At 43.3% G+C, this 21,808-nt stretch overlaps 1 protein-coding gene across 2 annotated transcripts in view; it reads left to right on the forward strand.

Moving 5' to 3' along the window:
* sema3h (sema domain, immunoglobulin domain (Ig), short basic domain, secreted, (semaphorin) 3H) overlaps nucleotides 1-21,808 on the forward strand; it is a 43,738-nt gene that overhangs the window by 16,904 nt on the left and 5,026 nt on the right. For both annotated transcript variants that reach the window (XM_085918492.1, XM_085918499.1), the window contains exons 3-11: nucleotides 4,910-4,972; nucleotides 5,402-5,521; nucleotides 6,680-6,773; nucleotides 6,852-6,971; nucleotides 7,729-7,874; nucleotides 8,415-8,529; nucleotides 19,456-19,525; nucleotides 20,938-21,082; nucleotides 21,610-21,699. In XM_085918492.1, coding sequence (XP_085774618.1) covers nucleotides 4,910-4,972; nucleotides 5,402-5,521; nucleotides 6,680-6,773; nucleotides 6,852-6,971; nucleotides 7,729-7,874; nucleotides 8,415-8,529; nucleotides 19,456-19,525; nucleotides 20,938-21,082; nucleotides 21,610-21,699 — 963 coding nt within the window. The remainder of the gene's footprint in view (nucleotides 1-4,909; nucleotides 4,973-5,401; nucleotides 5,522-6,679; nucleotides 6,774-6,851; nucleotides 6,972-7,728; nucleotides 7,875-8,414; nucleotides 8,530-19,455; nucleotides 19,526-20,937; nucleotides 21,083-21,609; nucleotides 21,700-21,808) is intronic.

The raw sequence follows: 21,808 nt of genomic DNA on the forward strand, positions 1-21,808 counted from the left end.
TGTGTGTGTGTGTGTGTGTGTGGGGGGGGGGGGTCACACACAATTGCACGATAGGGGATAGAAGGCAGTCTCAAGTGCTCACTTCACCGCGGCCAACTTTATGTCCCCTGCAAGTGAACATCTTCTTGGGGGTTCCTTGTAGGGGTACGTATCAATCTCCTGCATGGACTCCTGCAAATTTGTTTATGCCTTTGTCATGTTGATTGTGCAACTCTTTTGCACGGAATTTAAAGAGACTGAGAGCAGCCAGTTTCATTGGCCGGAAGCAACACAACCAAAACAAAGAAAACCGCACCATGCACTCAGTTAGACCGCACCTTGTACTAGACTAGCACTGGGCCTGAAAATAAGGCCTGTGAGTCGGAATTTGGAAGTAGTGGTGATTGATATGTACCGTAAAACACATCTCTCTGACTAATACTATTTTTTTCATTGTCCTCTGCTTGCCACCATATTAAATGTGTTTCTTCATTCAACATGCAGGTACTCATAAAATCAACTGAAGGAATTCTGGTATTTTCCAGATTATCATCTCTCCATCTTGGCTCGTAGCCATGTTTGAGTGCAAGTAATGTTGATGTTTGATAAAAGAATAATCTCTGCCAAAAAGGGCAATTGGTGTCAACTTTATCTATTCAAAGTTATGCATTTTGACTGCTCTGAGATATTTTGGGTCCAGATGGAGCTCAGTTTGTCCTGAGTTGTTTGTAGTCTTTTCCACTTGTTTATGTTTTTTATCTGCTGAGTGGCTGTTTAAAATCTCAAGCTAACAAATGACAGATGTCTTGAAATTGCTAAATTTACAGGTTGTGAATGCAACATACATCCTTGCAATTTTTCCCAAAGCAAATCCTCTGAAAGCCATTAATTTTTAGTGAAAATGGAAGGAACTGTGACACCCCTTTGCAGTTGTCACGGCGTCGACTCGTTCTAAAAATAATTTCTACAAGACTGTGTCGTGCGTTTGTTTGGAAATTTTGTGTGCTTGGACCCGAGATAGTGGACCCGAGTGCATTACAATCTCTCATCTACTTACTGCATTCCAAATGTCTTTGATTGGGTCCAGTGAAGTTCTTCTTCTGGACCTTGTTTTGCACAGGCAGACAACAACCCTCGCCAAAATTGTCCCCTCAGAAAACAATGTCCAACAAGTGTTGCTATGTCAGTAAATAACTGACTAGGTGGTATGTAAAGCACAACTTTATAATTTAATTCATCCCAAGATGAATCTTGGGATGAATTAAATTATAAATGTTTTGAATAATCACTTTTCTGGCTGTGTTAGAAACTTGAGAATAATTTCAGAAAATGAGCTGTCCTTTTGTGTAGATGTCGTTCTTTGTTTCACATCAACGTAGAATGAGGAGAATCTGCAAACATGTTTGTATATTCCGGATGTATTGTTTTTTTGTTTGTTTTAATATAAAAGCAAACACTTAAGTTATTGTGTTTTTCTTTGCCTTTTCCCAAACAGTGTAGAAAAAAGATATAGATATCACTCTTCAATTTGACGCCAGTCTCAACACCCTGAGGCAGGATGTGCTGAGTGAGCCCTGCCCTTTCCTGACCAAGATCCTGAGGATCACATTTCTGTCCCTCCCCGGGTGCACTAATATTCATGTCACCAAATGTTTGTAATCGAATCAATTTAGCAAAGATTCATAGCCAGATTTAATGCTCATGAACACAAACCGAGGCCTTAAATCTCTTGACATTTGTACGTGTGTCAATAGTTCTTTGGTTGAGCTTTAACATGCAGACGTGATGATGGCTCTGCCAGCCCGTTAGGATGTGTTCAGGGTCACAGCAAGGACAGAGACAGCGCTGCACTGTCGCAGAAAAACAATACTTGCGTCAGTGAGACGTGCATGCGGGTAGAGAGCCAAGCAAGCAGGCAGGCGGGCAGGTAGGCAGCGCACAACCAAGAGTTTGCTGGCTGACCAACCACCCACTCTGCCAGGCAGGCAGGCAGCCAGTGCCTGGATAGATAGTCACATCCAAGACAAAACTCAACTCTGTGCTGGCTAGAAAGTCATGTGCCATATTTCTAGTTTGTTTATGAGATGTTCCAACTTGTCTGCAGTATTTTTCCTCCCTTCCGTGTGGTGGTAAGACCCCCCCCAATGCGTTGCCACATTCTCATCATGACCGTTTATCTTCTCTGTTGACATATGCAGTCTTTTCTTCTTTTGAGGACTCAGTGTAATATTTAGTGCCTTCTTTTCACATGATGTGAGGTTAATCACATGTTTTGGCAAGCTTAAGTGTTAAAATGCAACATCTACAGTTTTAGACATGAGACGTATGTATTCTTCCAAGGATATTTCCAGCAAACTATGTGAAAATCTGCCCACTCATCACATCATACAAAGTAGTCAAACCATTAATCAACAATTTAAGCAAACTGAAGACGTTTATTTCTTATACTAGGCGACTCATGAAGAGAAATATGATGTTGAATTATCATTAAAATGAAATGAAAAAGGATTTTCAAATATTAAACTTTGAATGTTTGTGAGAAGCTGCACAGAGATATCGACAATATAAACACAGAATTGATTTGATTTGTTAATTAAGTTTTGGACAATATGCATCATGTGCAAGGGAAGCTGTTTCACATTCCTATTGTGTGTATAACAATTATTCTAAGTCAAGTCTGATTCCCATGACCTTATGTGCAAATAATAAAAAAATAATAGGCGGTAATAAGGTTATGCTGACAACCATCACACATTGTACATTTGATGACAATGAAACCTTAACATAATTTGCCACTTACTGTTGGTAGATCTATCACAGACATTATTTTATCAATGTCGAAATGCTTATACCTCACTGTTAGAGCTAATCAGCTCAGGTTTGTTGTAGTTATGCCAGATACATTTGGTGCCTTGGTATGTTTGGTCTTTGGTTATGCTGCTGACAAATGTTTAAGTTCTGAGTGCCCTTATTTAGCTCTGCTAGTAACTACTGTACAGTTTGCCATTTTACCTTTTCAATTTGAGTTCAGACAGCATTATAATCATTTACACAATTCAAAAGATCGCAGTAAAGACAATACAAACAGGTACATACATAAATATGTACATACATAGATATACTATCTACTACATATAGAGAGAGTTGCTAAGAGTCCTTGACATAGCAGAAGAAACAGATTTGCTCATGTCCTGCCGCAGGTCGAGGCTGCGGGTCATTGACAGTCACTTCCTCACAATGAGGTACATTTCCAATGAATGACATTTTTGCATGGTGAGAATCCTTTGGCGGTGGTCCATGCTGGTTCCTGCCAGTGTGTGGTACGTAGCGATAAGGCGGACTGTGGTTTCTAATCTAATCGGCTCTAATCCATCAGGCAGCGCTGCAACTACATCAGGGAGCCATTACTTGGCATCCAAGATCGTTTCCTCACGGCACCCTCGCTTGTCAGGACATCACTTTGGCACAATTCTTGCCGCGTTTTCAGTTACAATGATTACATTTGAAATGTTGAATAGCCTCAGACATTATCAACCCACAAACATCATTTCATGAATTTCATACATAGATGGCACCAGTTATCACCAGTTATCATATGCTGTGATGAACATTGAACTATATAAACATTTGTGTGGATAAGTTGAACTAATTAATATAGTAGACCAAATTTTGGCGCTCTGGCCAACATACTCATGTTACATTTTTGTCGGAATGCTGACAGAATTAAATTCCTCCCTTGCTTCTGCTGTGTCCAAGAAAAGCATTATATGCATGAGTTAAACTTCAAACAGGTTGCAAAGAACTACATTCTGTCTTGACTTCGATATGTGCAGCTTTATCAGGTTCTTTGAAATGTTCTCGTTACATTCTTGTTTTTGACCTTGAATAACAACAGCGTGGCCATACACTCTGGAACATAATCAACTCATCCCACATTGTGCAAGAATTCTTGACATTGCTGTCAACAAATGCTTGAATTTTCATGAGGCAAAAATGAGCTTGAACTTCTGGGCAAGGCTAGGTGAGACAGCTTTACTTGCAGTATTTCAAACACAAGCGTCCACAAACACAAAACAACAATAACATCGAAAATGATTGTGATGATAATGACATGCCTTAAAAGACCACTAATTGTAGTTTTCTTTTTTTTATTAACCTGGATTTAAAAGCATTTGCACTTGGGGCTGACTTCACTTCTGTCGACAGCTTATTCTGTTTGCATGCAGTATAACAGCTAAACGCTGATTCACCATTATTAGTTTGACTTCTGGGCTCCACTAATCGACCTGAGTCTGCTGACTTCAGTAGCATTCTGAGTTTGTATTCAATTAGCATTAAAGCATGGATAAACTCCTTCTGGTCTGCTTGGAGCAAGCTGGTAAAGGACTATTTTCGTGGGTGGTTTGATACATATGACTGCCGAAAGATGGATCTGAATCAACACAACAAGGTTTCGGAATGAGCAATGAGGGGAGCTGCTTTAATTGCATGCAGCAGTCACAATGGCAAATCCCAATATCCACCACAAATTGACAACTTCACCAAACAATGAGAAATATTATAATTCAACAAGACTCATTGCTGCTCAACTTTCCTTTTGACTTGCACTTAGTGTTCAAACAGTGCCAAGCCACATTCAGAGAATTTTGGTGTGTCGATTCACGTGATACTTGAAGTAATAGAAAATCCTAAGTGATTGTAATGGCGAAATTAGCCAGTGGAGTCAGTCAATCAGGAGATTAATTAGTAGTCAGGCTGGTTGCTGCGGTAACAGCCCTGTCTCTTCTCCTCCTGACCTCTTTTGTCTCGATTAGTGTTCCACTCATGCTGACTCTCCTCCTCATAAAGCACCTGCCACTGCCATAGCAGTGAAATGTAAAGCGAGCAGTGACAGCAGTCGTTAAATCTCACTTTCTCTCACTCTCCCCAGTTGCATTGGCCTGCCAGCCCGGATCGAGTCCAAGAATGTCTAATGGCTGGAAAGGATCCAGAGGTGAATCAGCATACCCAAACACAAATAGGCTCTGCCTCAGCATATAAATTACTGTGTCTTTGTTGTGCACACTTCTTGGAAAATATGAATCTTTGGCAGGAGTCACTTGAGATAGTTTTTATTTTCTCCTCGCTGTCAGGTACATTTTTTCCCCCACTGTATGTAGTAAGTAATTCAAACTGTCAAAAGTTTCATATTTATTCAGGAATAAAACCAACTCTCAAGAACAACATTCACACAACTATTGGGAATTAAAAACAGGTGATGCTCCCACTGGGTTTAAATGCCCCCTTCGTGTGAGTTGAAATCTGAACTTGCATTACTGTCAAACAAAGAAACACATGCTATTTGATGATAATAGATTATTTTTCATAACAATAGTTCAAAGAGTTTGGAAAAGATCAACATCACGTGACTTTCTCTATCCAGATGGAGTGCGCTAACTTCCTACGAGTCCTGCAGCCCTTCAACAAGACTCACCTGTATGTGTGTGGCACAGGGGCCTTCAACCCAAGGTGTGCTTTTATCGCGACCAGCATCTTCCAACAGGTATGACAGCAAACCCACATTTTGTCTGGACCAGGCATAGTCACGTTTCAAATTTCCTAATTTCTGTGTTATTATTAGCAGCGGGCATTACAGACTAGCACCTTATACAATAACACGACAATATTTGGCCCAAGATAGCGCTAGCATTATGATACAAAATTGGACGATAATCGATTTATTCCAAGAAAACTACACCACGTGGATCAACTGCGTAACTGTAGAAAAGCTTGGTTTTGTGCAAAATACAACCATATGCATGGAAACCAAAGAATGTTTTTCTTTTAATATACACATTACAAAATACTGTTAAAGTCATAAACTGTGCTCAAACTGTGTTGTTATATCTGCATTAGCATCCATAGTTTTGGACAAATGTTTGTAGTATGTGTGCGTGTGTGGGGGGGTAGTGTCTGTGTGTTCAAACTTCCAGCATTGGCCCCCATGCACATCCCTATCAGGCAGTGTGGTGTCTGCCCCTATAGCCATGCAAGGACCACTATTTCTCCAGTTTCAACTTTCTCTAAAGTAGAAATATGCCCTGTTTTTAAAGTACGTATGTAAATATCCAGCGTGATCTCTCCAATAAAATATGTATGTATCTTGATAAATGGGGTGCAATAGTTTAGTATATTTTAAAGTGAAATGACCCAATTTGATTTGATTCAGTGGTGAAAGTAGACAATTATTTTGCGATATGAATAAACATGTCATTATTGCAAATGTGACAATTCTGTCAAAGAGACTTATCAAATTGTAAACCAGTGTATTTGTCAATTTTGTCATGTTTATCATCAGGTAAAAAGTTCTAAATTATGTAATTGGCAATTATGAATGCATAGGTTTAAGTCCGTGCCGCTTGTGTGACCGTGTGGTCAAAAAAAGCTGTATGTGCTTGTGTGCATGTGTGAGGGACCAGATAATCCCATGAAAGGCCACGCAAGATCAGAGCAGGTGTTCAGACGTGGTACTTAGAGGAACTGGTGGCGCTGACTGATTTAAGACTGGACTTAACACATTTTAAAATCCCTCCACTTAGCCTATTAACCCCAAATTGTTTTTGTGTTTGTGTGTGTGTAACTGATTAGCCAGTTCCGAATGAAAAAACTCTTTCATACATTTAATGCAAAAATAATCCATGTCTCTGTTTTGGCCTCCCAGCCAGGACACCAGACCCTCTCCTACAGCCAAACGGAATGTGGGAAGGGCAAATGTCCGTACGATCCGTTTCAGAAAACAGCATCAGCAGTTGTCGGTAAGTTTGGTGAGGTTTGGAGTCGAGATTTAACATCTTGGTGGATGGAAGCTGGCACGTTTCTCCCACGTTGTGTAGATGGCGAGCTGTATGCTGGCATTACTTCAGACTTCATGAGCAGAGACTCTGCCTTCTTCCGTAGTCTTGGTAACCGGCATGTCATCCGCACCGAGCAGTACGACTCCACGTGGCTGCAGGGTAAGAACAAAAACAAAAAGTTGATGTCGTATGTCTCTTGTGTATCCTGACTTCCATCCAAACACATTTTTCTTTTCAGTTAGGAAATAGACTGATATAACACACCAAAAAGTACAAAACATTGAAGCAGACGGGCTTGAGCAAGTCTAATTATGAGTCCCAAAACAAATACGGAGCTAGTCTCATAAAAGGTTAGCAGTGTGTTTCTGGACTTGCTCCATGTATAAAAAGTGCCCCAAGACATCCTCTGATGTAATTGGGGCCATTATAAATAAAATTGAAATACTGTGGTTGAATTAATTTAATCAACTGGGAGTAATTATAATGAAATCTGGAACAAATGAAATGACATTGGAAATGGCTTTGGTCAGCTCTCGTTTTAACAATAACATCATTGCATCACTTTCAGATTTAATTGCTGCTGTGATATTGCATACGCGTATCCAAACAATTACTATATGGGAAGGCTTCATCTCCAGATGGGCCTTTGTAATATTGGTCCCACCAATGTAAAGTAAACTGTGATGAAAATAGCAAGCGTTGTACATAACGTTGTCGATGTTTTATGGGATCGAATCTATGTTAAGCCATCTGCTGAATGCCAGGCAGTGCTTCGCAGTTGTCTGCTGGTGATAACAGATACAGTACAAAATGATAAATCTCTATCGTTCCTTCTCTCCCTCTTGCACTCTCAATCAGCAGCAGGTTGCGCAACAGATTAATGTTGTTGTTTTTGCCACTGTCCCTCACTCACCAGATGCCCATTTTGTGCGGGTCGCGCCACTGTCTGAAACTGATAATCCAGAAGACGATAAGGTCTACGTGTTCTTCACCGAGCGCGCTCAGGAGGCCGAAGGGGCCACTGGGAAGGTGCTCCACTCCAGAGTGGCCCGGGTGTGCAAGGTAGGATGCTGAAATGTTTGTGGCCAGTACCTGTATTTGTTTACATGCTTCTATCGGCCTCAGGCTGCCTGTTTATTTTAAAGTGTTTGCCTGCACATGTTAGATACGTGCTCAGCCGTGCATGTGCCTGAGTCCACGCAGGTGTGTGTTTTTTTTGTAGAAAGTTTTGTTTGGATGTTCCAACCACATCATGTAGATAATCGCGCACACTGGGACTGTTTATATTTGTCATCTTCTCTTGTGTCTGCTGCATCCTCTTACTCTCGGACTATTTCATGGTGATCGTTACGTGTGCATGATGATTTTTGCATTTTGCGCAATGTTTGTTGCTCAACCGCCAATTTGCTTGGATTTGAATATTTCATCAGTTTCTTCTACAGTCAAATTGTCACCATCACAAACCTGTAGCTGTTTCTTCAATGTTTTAAGTCACCTAGCATTATCAAATGTCCGGAAGATATTTTGTTTTATATTTATTGTATTTATATTTTACATTATATTCTTATCTTTAATTTGAATGTGATTTGTTTTTGTGTGCAGAATGACATTGGAGGCCAGAGGAGTTTGGTCAACAAGTGGAGCACCTTCCAAAAGGCTCGTTTGCTGTGCTCAGTCCCAGGACCAGATGGCCTGCAGACACACTTTGACCAATTGCGTGAGTACAAAGAGTGATAAAACCTCACATGTGCAGTAAAAAAGAAAATACGTCAGTCTTTCACTGTTAGACGCAGTAACGACCTGGTTGCCCTTGCGTCATTCCTCTTTTTTGTTGTCTGTATGTTGTGTTAACGAGTGAGAGGAAAGGAAGGACGAGCAACAAGTTTTTGCTTCAAAGAAATGTACGAGTGCACAAGCACCGCCTTGGCGTAACTGAATAACTCTGCTGTTTCCACGGTGATCAACAGCCGTGTCGGTCACCTTGGGTCTGTCAACGTGCCTCAGCCTTGGTAACCGTGGCAACTGGCCTCAACAGTTAGTTCCTGCCGTTTTTTTCATTATCAGAAATATCCTCTGGGGGGGGGGGGGATGTGGCCGTGGTTTGGAGCATTTCTATGTTAGTGTGTCTTCTCTCAGCCGAATTCCCTTTACATTTTGTATGATATTCTCAGTCTGTGGTATAAGCAAAATATCAAAATTGTTTTGCAGGAGTTGGCTTGCGGAACAACGAACAATGTCACGGCGTAACAAATGCAGAAGGCCGCCGGATGCGATCAGAGTGTAATGTTAAACCTTGACCTACTGCCCTCAGTGTTCTGAAAGCAATTGTCGCTGCCCCAGGCACAGATTTAATTATCTGAATGTCCAAAGCCGCAACAGCGTATCTTGCTTCACTGAAAGGGACTGGCTTGTCCTTACTGTAAGGGACATGTGAATACATTTGTCCAATGTAGAAAGGAGCCTCAAGGCAGCTATGACTACAATATCTTTGAGGCACTTTTATTCACACACAAATGCAGAGTGACCGAATTAAGGAAACTGGAGATATCATCATCCATAAAAAGAATTCCGTAAAGCGTTTTGACTTTTAGAGGGTGCCTTTTTACAGTAACTGGTGGCTGGCAGGAATGACCTCAATTCCAGATCAAGCTTGATTCAATTTACTTAAAAAAATACTGTAAACTCTACTTTAGAGGCTTAGAACAAATCGACATCCTTCAATTTCAACATTTGACGCACTTGTTGCTCTATTCTCACTTTCAAATAGTGCACAGTCACATCATACTGTAAATCAAAGATTCCGTGATGTTCATACCTAGTTTCTATATCAATATTCTACCGACACTGTAGAGACATGCAGAGAGAAACTGTGGAAATTTGGAGTATGTGGAGACAGGACTGCGTTCTTATCTGCTGTTTTTGTTAACGGAGGACGCACAAAGTAAACTTCAGCGCCCCTATGTTTGTTGAAAACTAAACGTGCCCACACACACACAGCGCAAGCTCCTACACGGGGGATTAAGCCATCAGGTTAAGAATGCTGTCAGTGCTGTGTTTACGCCACACTTAACCACACAGAAACACTACAAATCCCAAGAAGCCTTGAAGCATCTGCGGGTCCCTCATGGAGGAACCGTGGTTAACACCTGGCTATATGTGTGATTGTGCGAGGTGGTCAGATGACATGAAAAAAAATTCATTCCCATAACCCTTCGCTTCAGGGGTCAAGGCCATTTCCATGTGTGTAGGCCATGGGGACGAGGCTGTGTTTTCAACCTCAAAATATGTCTAAAGCCAGTGTTTAAAAACTTTTGCAGAACTTTTGAATTGTTTATACTCGTTCAACATGCTCAGGTTGTCTTTGGTTATGAATGTCAACAGGCGCGTCTGGGTTTATGTGTCAAACTCATCTAATGCAGCACTGTTTACACGGTCTTCTGAATGGACACAGAGCTGCTGCTCATAAACATTGTTGGATGAATGTTGTAAATATTGACTTGAAATAACATCTAGGTGACTGGAAAGAATTGCGGACATCTAGGTGACTGTAAAGAATTATGAATTCAACGTGCTCATGCAAGAGTATCCTAGTTATGAAAACTTTTTTTTAATAAATAATCAATTCATATTCACAAAATCATTGCCTTGATACAACTATGATTTCTGATCAGTCACTATTTAAGTGTAATTTTATTTCAGTTGAAACATGTTTAAAAATCAATGATCAATAAACAAAACGAAGTATAACCATATTATGTAATTACAACACAAACAAAAAAGAAATCCCGAGATTTACTCAAGTCCGATGTGGTACAACATCATTCATGACAGTGTTTTGGTATCAATGTGTCAAATTTAGCTTGGATAAAGTAAAAAATATTTTCAAAGATGTAGAAGTATTTTGGTGATGAATTCTACTCATTTACTATGACCTGTAAGCTATAACACTATGCAATTGAGCTATTGAAAGAATACAGCTTTACTTTACAAATGACAAAAGAAAAAACATCTGTCATCTCTTCAAATAGTTGTCAGAAACATACGTTCACAATTTTCTTGTATGGTTGAGTTGTCTTTCATTTGAAGTGATCACCCCCTCACGGGACAAGTCACTCTGCACGCACGCACTTGGTTCCACTCATGTGCTTGTGAGTGTTGATGCAACACGTGAAACTGTGAGTCAAACGTCTGCTGAACCATAAACACAGACAGTCGGCTGTGTTTACTGTTTTATGTCTTGTCGATGACATTCTCACTGCCTTTTTTGACTGAAATGACTTCTGGTAAACGCTACCAGACATGGGAAAGGTACTCTGCTCTTGTTTTGGAGAATGTCTTATTATAACAATAATGATAAAGCCATTCTTACTCATAATACATTTCTATTAGGTAATAAAAAGAAAATGTCTCTCAAAAAATTAGCATCATCTTCTAGGAAGCCACTTGAACTTCAAATGTATCAAGATTTGAGGAAAGAACAGAAACATTCCTGAAGTCGTTGTGTTGTTTCAAATAATGTTTTAATGTTGCAATGCAAAAATAATTTATAGTGACTCCTGTGTGTTGATAATCAAATGTGCAGGTAACCTTACTTTTACATTGGTATGGGTATTTCTCTATTTGTGTTAGTTTTACTTGAACAAAGACCATTACTGTCATTTAATTTTCCATGAAACATACAAAGAAAGACAGGAAGAGTGAAATAGGAGAAAGAGGCCATGAGATGGATTTACATGTACTGTATGACTCATTCTACCAAACATCAACACTGTCCGATTACTCTGTCAAGTATTGTTTAATACTTTGTTACCTCACCAAGGAAACACCTTGTACAAGTATGTGAAGTGGGCATGAAAAGATGCTTTGTTATAACAAGGAAGATTGATTGCGTTGGAGGCCTCCATTCAGCTCCTCCTATCCATCATAGCTTGTGTGAAGGAAGAGTTTTTGCAAAACAACACAAAAAGGAATTAAAATGGCTGCTTGCCAGAAGAGGAGTAGAAAAGAATGACTTCAAAGGAAGGAGGTGAAGAGGGAACACAATGAAGCAGAACGAGAGGGAGAGGGTGGAGGTTAAAGCGCTGGTATTGACCAGACCAAAGGAGGAAGGAGAGCGGGGACATGAGCTAAAGCCGAAGCTTTAGTTGGAGGTTAGGGAGGAGGAGGAAGCGAAAGAGGAGAGTGAGAAGGTGAGGGGACTTGAGGCTGTTATCTCCTCCACACAGTGCTGATTATGGAGCCGTTCAGTTGTGCAATCTAGCATAAGATGAGAAGGGGAGGCAAGGACAATAAAGAGGAGGCAATAAATCGAAAAAAGTTTTTACATGTTCTGTCCCAAGATAGAGTTGGAGGATAAAACCTGAGGCAAGGACCGGAGATGGCGCCCGCCGGGGCAGAAGACATTTTACCCTCAAACAATTCAGACATGTGAAGTGAAGCAGAAAGGCTGTAAGGGGGCGATGGCGAGGCAAGGCGAAGATAACTGGCGTGGGGTGGGAATGACATGGAGGTGTTGGAGCGACGTGAAGTTTCAGGAGGTGATGGCTGGTACAGAAAGTACTTGATGAATCACAAAGCAAAGCTTTTTCAAACACTTCACAAAGTTGCTTTTGATCATTGTGCACATGTCCTCATGAACTATATTGGTGTTGACACATTTTCATCTTGGCATATTACTTCTCACACATTGGAAGCCTGAAAACCTTCTCAAGTCAACTGTTTGATCTCCTACCATATTTAGACTAGGCAATGAGGAAAACGGTAATGGTGATGCCATAAGAAAAGGAACATTTTTTCTCAAGTGAATATGATAATGATGTGCATTTTTTGCACTCGTGACAAATGACCAAGTACTCAAAACCTTACAGTGTGTTAGTGTGTTGTTCTGTAAGACAGAACAACACACTAACGGGTCAGACAACCTCATCTTAGCGTTTGTGTCCTTGTAAAGTGGTTTGGACCTTTAGGACTGAAAGCAAGTGAAGGACATCAAGTGGAGGATGTCAGCTGTTGCCAGAGGGCACAAAAACCAGTCAGACAAAAAAGATGGAGCAATCGAAGAAATAAGACCAATAGCCCGGAGGGCTATAAAAGCAGACGAGCTGGAAGTGAGCCTATTAGTGATACAATAAGACAATGAGGGTGCACATTAGCAGTGCGGCCACAAAGGTGACAAAGGGAAGAAGGTATGTTGGCATTCATGGTAACTGGGTGGGAGGGAGGGGGAATAGGGGTCCCTGCCTTGGGGGCTACGGCGAGACAATTAGGATGAGGAGGAGGAGGAGGAAGATTAGCTTGATACGGCAGGTCTGCAGGCTAGACAACACTATCTTCCCTGAGCGGGTAACTGGCTTTTTTTGTGAGGGGAGAAGACACAAGAACAATCCTCCAGAGAAAATAGGCCAGACAGATAGCTAGACAGATGGACGAGAAAGCTAGAATGACTTGGACAGCCGCGAGGAGGGAGGGAGGCACGGAGGACAAGGGCGGGATGTCGCTTTGTAGTGAAAGTGAGAAACAAAGAAAGGGGGAGCAGCACCAAAGGGGTCCTGAGAAGCCCAGGTGGATTTGAGCATAAAAGGGATGGGGGGGTGAGCACCTGGTCAGAAGATAAAGACACAAAGAAACTCACGAGTGAGGGTGTCAGGAAACTGTAGCATATTAGCAAAAATGATCTGTCATGTATTATATTTGTTCATTTATTTATTTTTGCAGAATGTCTGTGCGTGTGCTTTGCTTTCCCCCCCATGTGAAGGAGGTCATGTTACATTTGCTGAAGTTAAATAATAAATCAGGATGAGGGCAGAGGCAGTACTCAGGCAAAGCCGCACTAAATCAGACCTGATTTAAACTTGTCACACGGTGATAAAAGTACATTTTCTCTTGCCACGCTGAACTTTAAATAAGAAAGATGTTCTTGCAGAGAGGAACAAAGACGGAATATTCAGAGATGATTTTTATAGTATCCAAATTACACCACAGTTCTCTGAAGTGAACGTCTGTTTTTACTTATTACACTGTGGCCTCCTCACATTGTTCACAGTCCCTCAGTCCCTTTCTCAGCAAGCGCCACAAATACAGTGGACCCCTAGCTCGTATAATCATATATGCATGTTGTCATGTAAGAGTTGTCTTTTGGCAATATTTATCCCAAAAAATAAGCAACCTCAATGTGGAGACATAAAAAAAGAAGAAAAGAAGTAATTAGATGTTGGCAGATTTGCATCCAGAACATTTAGACTCTTGTGTCACCACACTATCATCAGTCCTGAATGTGTTCAGAGTTGCTTCACCACTTTCAGGTGTTAAGCTTCTTTTTTACACTTAGGTAATAAAGTTAGATTGTTTAACCTTCTATCTCCATCATAAAAACTTTTGTAATTGTGAAGTAATTTTTTTAACTTCTTTTTAAACTTAAATAAGTTAAGATGTTTAAATGTTGCTTAAAACAATGCTGGTGACACTTGAGTGCCAGTATTACAATAATGTACCGTAATTTTCGGACTATAAGTCGCGTTTTTTTTCATAGTTTGGGTGGGGGGGCGACTTATACTCATGAGCGACTTATATGTGTTTTTTTTTTCAAAAGAATTTACTTGATCATTAACACATTACTTACTAGTACAGTTGATCACCTCACATATTATTTTTAATACACTGAAAAAACGAATAAAGCAATTCACACTTTAAAGCACAATATTCAAGTTCATGAAACAAATAAACAAAACAAAAAAAAACAACTGAAAAAGAAATATAGTTATTTTCAAACTAAACTGAAGGAGGGTGATTTAAATTTCACCATTGGCCGTGACGCAACAACTGGGAGGGGAAAGCGCTGTTTTTTTGAGTTTTTAAAAAGCACAGGTCTGGTGAAGAGAATCTAGTGTGGTGATGTTAAAAAAAAACTAAAAAAAAACAGTAGGGGCAGCAATGCAATTTAGGATGCAAGCTCTGCTTGTGATGGACAGCATGCGAGCACACATCACGCCAGACATGCAAATCACGAGTCCGACGGCGCGCGTACGCGGCATTGTTTACACGATTGATGATCGATGTATTTTATGATTTGGAGTGACAGATGGTTTGGTAATATTGTTTCTATATGAAAGTTATTTGAATAACTATGAATGTTACGTTAGGCCCGTTCTCAGCCTCTCGTTTGTGTATGTCACTTTAGCATACCGTATCGTTTAGCCTGTTGTCGCTGGTTCGTGTCTGTTTTTGCTGTTGGATTTTGACAAATACATTTGCCCCAAAAGTGCGACTTATACTCCGGAGCGACTTATATATGTTTTTTTCACGTTATTGTGCATTTTATGGGTGGTGCGATTTATACTCCGGAGCGACTAATAGTCCGAAAATTACGGTAATGAAAATGCATTGAGTTAAAATTTAATGAATGAATGAATGAATGAATGAATGAATGATTTTAATCTCAAATAAATTGTGGCAGAATTTGCTGTAAAATAGTCTTAAGTGGCAAGTTATCTTCCATATTTGTGCCAGTGTGATGTTTTTTTGTGCTTCTTTTTCTGGTTAATTGGTTCTTTAATGCTTTAATTACTTTCACTGGGGTGCTTAACCTTTCAGGTCAATTATTATAGAACTCTTGCCTCTGATATTTTACCAGCAAATTATCACTCCATATTTAAGCGTGTGTGTGCATGCGTGCATGTGTTTTGAGATGAGATTAACCTTCATCCAGGGACGTATGGGTCCATGGAGGCCACCTGAAGCACAAGGAACGTTAGGAATGTGGGAACCGCGAGACGCTTTGCTGTTTGCCATCAGAGGAGGGAAGAGAATAGGGGAGCAGAATAAAGGAGAGAGTAGAAATGACAGAATTGTTTGTAATCTAAAACTGGTACAGATATTTATTTTATTAATATCCCCATTCGTGTGCCGAATACTGTATATAATTAACGACCTTGTTAATGTCCATAAGATTTGTAGAAGTCAAGATGTAAAAAGCTACCGTAACACTTGCATATGCAAATTGCAAGTAGAAAGTGATGTTCATGTCTTTGTGGTAGTGACTTACTTCCTGCATGGCCAATAAATTAGACTTCACTCATTCCCTTGAAATGAAGCACAACAGAGTGCACGTGTACTTCGTCTATAAAGGCCACAATGTTACATTCAGTGGACCCACATTTTATTCAAAATTTCCAATCATCCCCTCCGTGAGTCGTCACCCCTCTCCGTGAGTCGTCACCTTATCGTGGTGGGGGGGTTTGCGTGCCCCTATGATCCTAGGAGCCATGTTGTCTGGGGCTTCATGCCCCTGGTAGGGTCACCCATGGCAGAAGGGTCCTAGGTGAGGGGCCAGACAAAGCACGGCTCAGAAGACCCCTTATGATGAAAAAGATATATGGATGTCGTTTTCCCTCGCCCGGACGCGGGTCACCGGGGCCCCTCTCTGGAGCCAGGCCTGGAGGTGGGGCTCGAAGGCGAGCCCCTGGTGGCCGGGCCTTCGCTCATGGGGTCCGGTCGGGCATAGCCCGAAAAGAAAACGTGGGTCCCCCTTCCAATGGGCTCACCACCCACAGGAGGGGCCAAAGGGGTCGGGTGCATAGTGAGCTGGGCGGTCCGATCCCCGGCTGCAGAGGCTGGCTCTAGGGAGATGGAATGTCACCTCTCTGGCTGGAAAGGAGCCCGAGCTGGTGTGTGAGGCAGAAAGGTTCCGACTAGACATAGTCGGACTTGCCTCCACACATAGTTTGGGCTCTGGTACAAGCCCTCTCGAGAGGGGCTGGACTCTCTTCCACTCTGGAGTTGCCCACAGTGAGAGGCGTCGAGCAGGTGTTGGCATACTTATTGACCCCCGGCTGGGCGCCTGCACATTGGGGTTCACCCCAGTGAGCGAGAGGGTAGCCTCCCTCCGCCTTCGGGTGGGGGGACGGGTCCTGACTGTTGTTTGTGTCTATGCACCGAACGGCAGCTCGGAGTACCCACCCTTCTTAGAGTCCCTGGAGGAAGTGCTGGAGAGCGCTCCTTCTGGGGACTCCATCGTTCTACTGGGTGACTTCAATGCTCACGTGGGCAATGACAGTGAGACCTGGATGGGCGTGATTGGGAGGAACGCCCCCCCCCCCCCCCCCCCGATCTGAAACCAAGCGGTGTTCTATTATTGGCCTTCTGTGCTCAACACTGATTTTCTATAATGAACACCATGTTCAAGCATAAGGGTGTCCATGTGTGCACTTGGCACCAGGACACCCTAGGCCGCAGTTCGTTGATCGACCTTGTAGTCGTGTCATCGGATTTGCGGCCGCATGTTTTGGACACTCGGGTGAAGAGAGGGGCGGAGCTGTCAACTGATCGCCACCTGGTGGTGGGTTGGCTCCGATGGTGGGGGAAGATGCCGGTCCGACCGGGCAGACCCAAACGCTCTGTGAGGGTCTGCTGGGAACGTCTGGCAGAATCCCCTGTCAGGAAGAGCTTCAACTCCCACCTCCGGCAGAGCTTTTCCCACGTCCCGGGGGAGGCGGGGGACATTGAGTCCGAGTGGACCTTGTTCCGCGCCTCCATTGTTGAGGCAGCCGACCGGAGCTGTGGCCGTAAGGTAGTTGGTGCCTGTCGTGGCGGTAATCCCCGAACCCGCTGGTGGACACCGGCGGTAAGGGGTGCCGTCATGGTGAAGAAGGAGTCCTATAGGGCCTTTTTGGCCTGCGGGACTCCGGAGGCAGCTGACAGGTACCGGATGGCCAAGCGGAACGCGGCTTCGGCGGTTGCTGAGGCAAAAACCCGGGCATGGGAGGAGTTTGGCGAGGCCATGGAGAATGACTTCCGGACGGCTTCGAGGAAATTCTGGTCCACCATCCGGCGTCTTAGGAAGGGGAAGCAGTGTACGGTCAACACTGTTTACAGTGGAGATGGTTTCCTGCTGACCTCGACTCGGGATGTCGTGAGTCGGTGGGGGGAATACTTCGAAGACCTCCTCAATTCCACCGACACGCCTTCCATTCTGGAAGCAGGGCCTGAGGACTCTGAGGCGGACTCTCCAATCTCGGAGGTCGAAGTCACTGAGGTAGTTAAAAAACTCCTCGGTGGCAAGGCCCCGGGGGTGGATGAGATCCGCCCGGAGTTCTTAAAGGCTCTGGATGTTGTGGGGCTTTCATGGCTGACACACCTCTACAGCATTGCGTGGACATCGGGGACAGTGCCTCTGGATTGGCAGACTGGGGTGGTGGTTCCCCTCTTTAAGAAGGGGGACCGGAGGGTGTGTTCCAATTACAGGGGAATCACACTCCTCAGCCTCCCTGGTAAGGTCTATTCAGGGGTGCTGGAGAAGAGGATCCGTCGGGAGGTCGAACCTCGGATTCAGGAGGAGCAGTGTGGCTTTCGTCCTGGCCGTGGAACAGTGGACCATCTCTACACCCTCGGCAGGATCCTCAAGGGTGCATGGGAGTTCGCCCAACCAGTCCACCTGTGCTTTGTGGACTTGGAGAAGGCGTTCGACCGTGTCAATCGGGACGTTCTCTGGAGGGTGCTTCAGGAGTACGGGGTGCCGAGCCAACTGATAAGGGCGGTTCGGGCTGTATCACCAATGCCAGAGTTTGGTCCGCATTTCCGGCAGTAAGTCGGATTCGTTTCCAGTGAGGGTTGGACTCCGCCAAGGCTGCCCTTTGTCACCGATTCTGTTCATAATTTTTATGGACAGAATTTCTAGGCGCAGCCGAGGCGTCGAGGGGGTCCGGTTTGGGGACCTCAGCATCGCGTCACTGCTTTTTGCAGATGACGTGGTGCTGTTGGCTTCTTCTGGCCGTGATCTCCAGCTCTCACTGGAGCGGTTCGCAGCCGAGTGTGAAGCGGTCGGGATGAGGGTCAGCACCTCCAAATCTGAGTCCATGGTCCTCGGTGGGAAAAGGGTGGAATGCCCTCTCCGGATCGGGGATGAGATCCTGCCCCGTGGAGGAGTTCAAGTATCTTGGGGTCTTGTACACGAGTGAGGGCAGGATGGAGCGCGAGATCGACAGGCGGATCGGTGCAGCGTCGGCAGTGATGCGGACTCTGTACCGGTCCGTCGTGGTGAAGAGAGAGCTGAGCCAAATGGCAAATCTCTCGATTTACCGGTCGATCTACGCTCCTACCCTCACCTATGGTCACGAGCTATGGGTCGTGACCGAAAGAACGAGATCCAGGATACAAGCGGCTGAAATGAGTTTCCTCCGCAGGGTGTCCGGGCTCTCCCTTAGAGATAGGGTGAGAAGCTCGGTCATCCGGGAGAGACTCGGAGTAGAGCCGCTGCTCCTCCACGTTGAGAGGAGCCAGATGAGGTGGCTCGGGCATCTCATCAGGATGCCTCCTGGACGCCTCCCTGGGGAGGTGTTGCGGGCATGTCCCACCAGTAGGAGACCCCGGGGACGACCCAGGACGCGGTGGAGAGACTACGTCTCTCGGCTGGCCTGGGAACGCCTTGGGATCCCCCGGGATGAGCTGGACGAAGTGGCTGGGGAGAGGGAGGTCTGGGAGTCCCTCCTAAAGCTGCTGCCCTCGCGACCCGACCCCCGATAAGCGGAAGAAGATGAAGGTGAAGGTGAAGATTTCCAATCATGTCATTTGAAAGCATGCAATACAATTTTGTCAGTTGAGTTTAAGAATGCATCAATCCTGATCTCACTCGTCATCATTCTCTCAACAGAGGACGTCTTCATCCTCCATGGCAAAGACAAGAAGAGCCCACTCATCTATGGCCTGTTTACCACTTCAAGGTACCACCCAACACTGTTTTGTAATCGTGTCACTTGCCGTGCGGGAAAATGTCAGCATGATGGTGGATGAGATTCGGCAGGAAATCACGCTGTGAAGCGAGATCTGAGATCACAATGGGTAGAGGGAAAAAACACTGAATCATGGTTATTGATCAACTGCCGCTGTTATATTTAGCTTCAGGACTGCACAAAAAGTCACGCGGGCTTTGCAAAGAAGTTACGCTGAGAATATAGAGGTGACAAATATCAGATGAGATTTTTGCCGATTTCTACACACAGAGCAACAAAAGCGATCATCTGTGATAATCCTCACTACGGTGGCACTTCAGTGTGTGTGCAGTGCAGAGATGATGCAACATATTGTGGAATTGACACTGGCTGTAGGACCTTCTGTCACTGACTTCTGAATTGAACACATTCATGTTATGAAATGGCACTCACGTCATCATTACTAATCCTGCTGCGACAGTAGCTTTTTGTTTGCTACACGGTCACATTGTGTATCTCATGGCAAGGGAACCTTTCTTTTTCTTTTACTATTAACACATGCCACCCTTCTTCATTTACTCCTCCGTACTGTTCAGAGATGGTTGGATACTAAAATTATGTGTTTAGCAACTATATTATTGACTTGATTCATGTAGTTGCTGACCATGTCTTTGTATTTTTTGAAAACATTGACCACATCGGCTGAAAATTAAGTTACACATCACTATAATTGTAGGGAGATCTTGAATCCTTTCCCAGTTTTCTCTCACAAGTTAAAATAATCAGTAGCAGCCCAAGTGTGATGACAGGTGACACCATCGAATGGTGGTGGGAGTTGATCTGCTTCAGGCTTTTATGAAAAAGTCTGTGGAAGCTCAGCAGGAACTGAGGAATCCAGGGAGGGGTGAAACCCCATAGCTTAACCAAGGTCATTGCTATGAGCACTCATAACCACACAAGTCAAATTTATTCTAGGGTATGCACAACAACCAGTTTATTGAAAATTGTCTAAATCATTCCCCTTAAATTTTGTTTTTTTTTCTCTGTTAAATTGTTCAGTTTGGATATTATTTTTCAGTGATTTATTTTGAAATGAATTATGTGGTTTCTGTTGTAATAGGGCTGTGTTCAAAGCTGTTGCAATTGAACTGCTTCCATATTCTCCCAAAATAAGAGCACTACAATTGTGAAGCAACAGTGGAGAACGATATGTAAAAAGGTGAACATCCATCCATGCTGGACTTTGGAGCACATTTGCGAGTGGTTGCTGAAAATAAAACATGACTCACACAGCACCACATTTAGTGTATGCTGCGAAGACACCCCCCCCCCCCCCCCCTCTGCTTGTGTTTTCATTCGTGCAAGCTGCTAAAATGTGTTCAGGTTATGGCTAATTGTTCTTTCCCTACTGCCTTTGTTATCAGCGACATCCTCAATGGCTCAGCCGTATGTGTTTACCGAATGGAGGATGTGGTTCGGGCTTTTAAGGGAAACTTTCTGCACAAAGAGGGGCCGCAGTACAAGTGGGCAGAGTTTACTGGCAAGGTGCCCTACCCACGTCCCGGAACTGTGAGTTCATACTCAAACCTCATTCCTCCACTTTAATCATTTATCTAGATCGGCACCAAATTCCATCGACCGCTACACAGTACCTACTCGCCTTGACAATTGCTACTGACACTTGGATTGAAAATCACTGCTTGTGGCCCATTGGTTAAGATGATGCGTCAACTTCATATATTTATGGCAGAAAAAAAAAGAACATACATGCTAACCTTAGTTTATACAGTGTAAAATACATGCAATGAATTGCAATTACTTTTCTCTCCAGTTATTCACAATAACCTCCACTTCCCTCAACAGAAATGCATATGACAACTAGTATTACAGAGTAAAAAAGGGCCAAGACATTGTGGGTCAGTGGTCACACATGTATACAGATTATGTACATGATTAATAAAAAGGAAAGAGATTAAGGAAGAATCTTGACAATTTGAATGGCCCCAATATAAGATTTTTTAATCCTGCCACCGATTCACCTATCCACTTTGAAACATATACAAACACAATTACCTTGTGTTTTTTTTTCATCACAGTGTCCCAGCAGCACATATGGAAGCTACAGTTCTACAAGGGAATATCCCGATGATGTCATCTTCTTCAGCAGGACTCACCCGCTGCTGGAGGTTCAACTCATGTTTTATTTTGTGACGCTAATGTTAACTCCTTGTATTTTGGTGCAAATACCTTTGAGGGAGATGACTCTGCGCAATCATTAGATGATGTGTTGAAGTT

The sequence above is a fragment of the Syngnathus leptorhynchus genome, chromosome 1 (assembly GCF_054491065.1).
Source record: "Syngnathus leptorhynchus isolate UIUO chromosome 1, UIUO_Slep, whole genome shotgun sequence".
Taxonomy (NCBI): Eukaryota; Metazoa; Chordata; class Actinopteri; order Syngnathiformes; family Syngnathidae; genus Syngnathus; species Syngnathus leptorhynchus.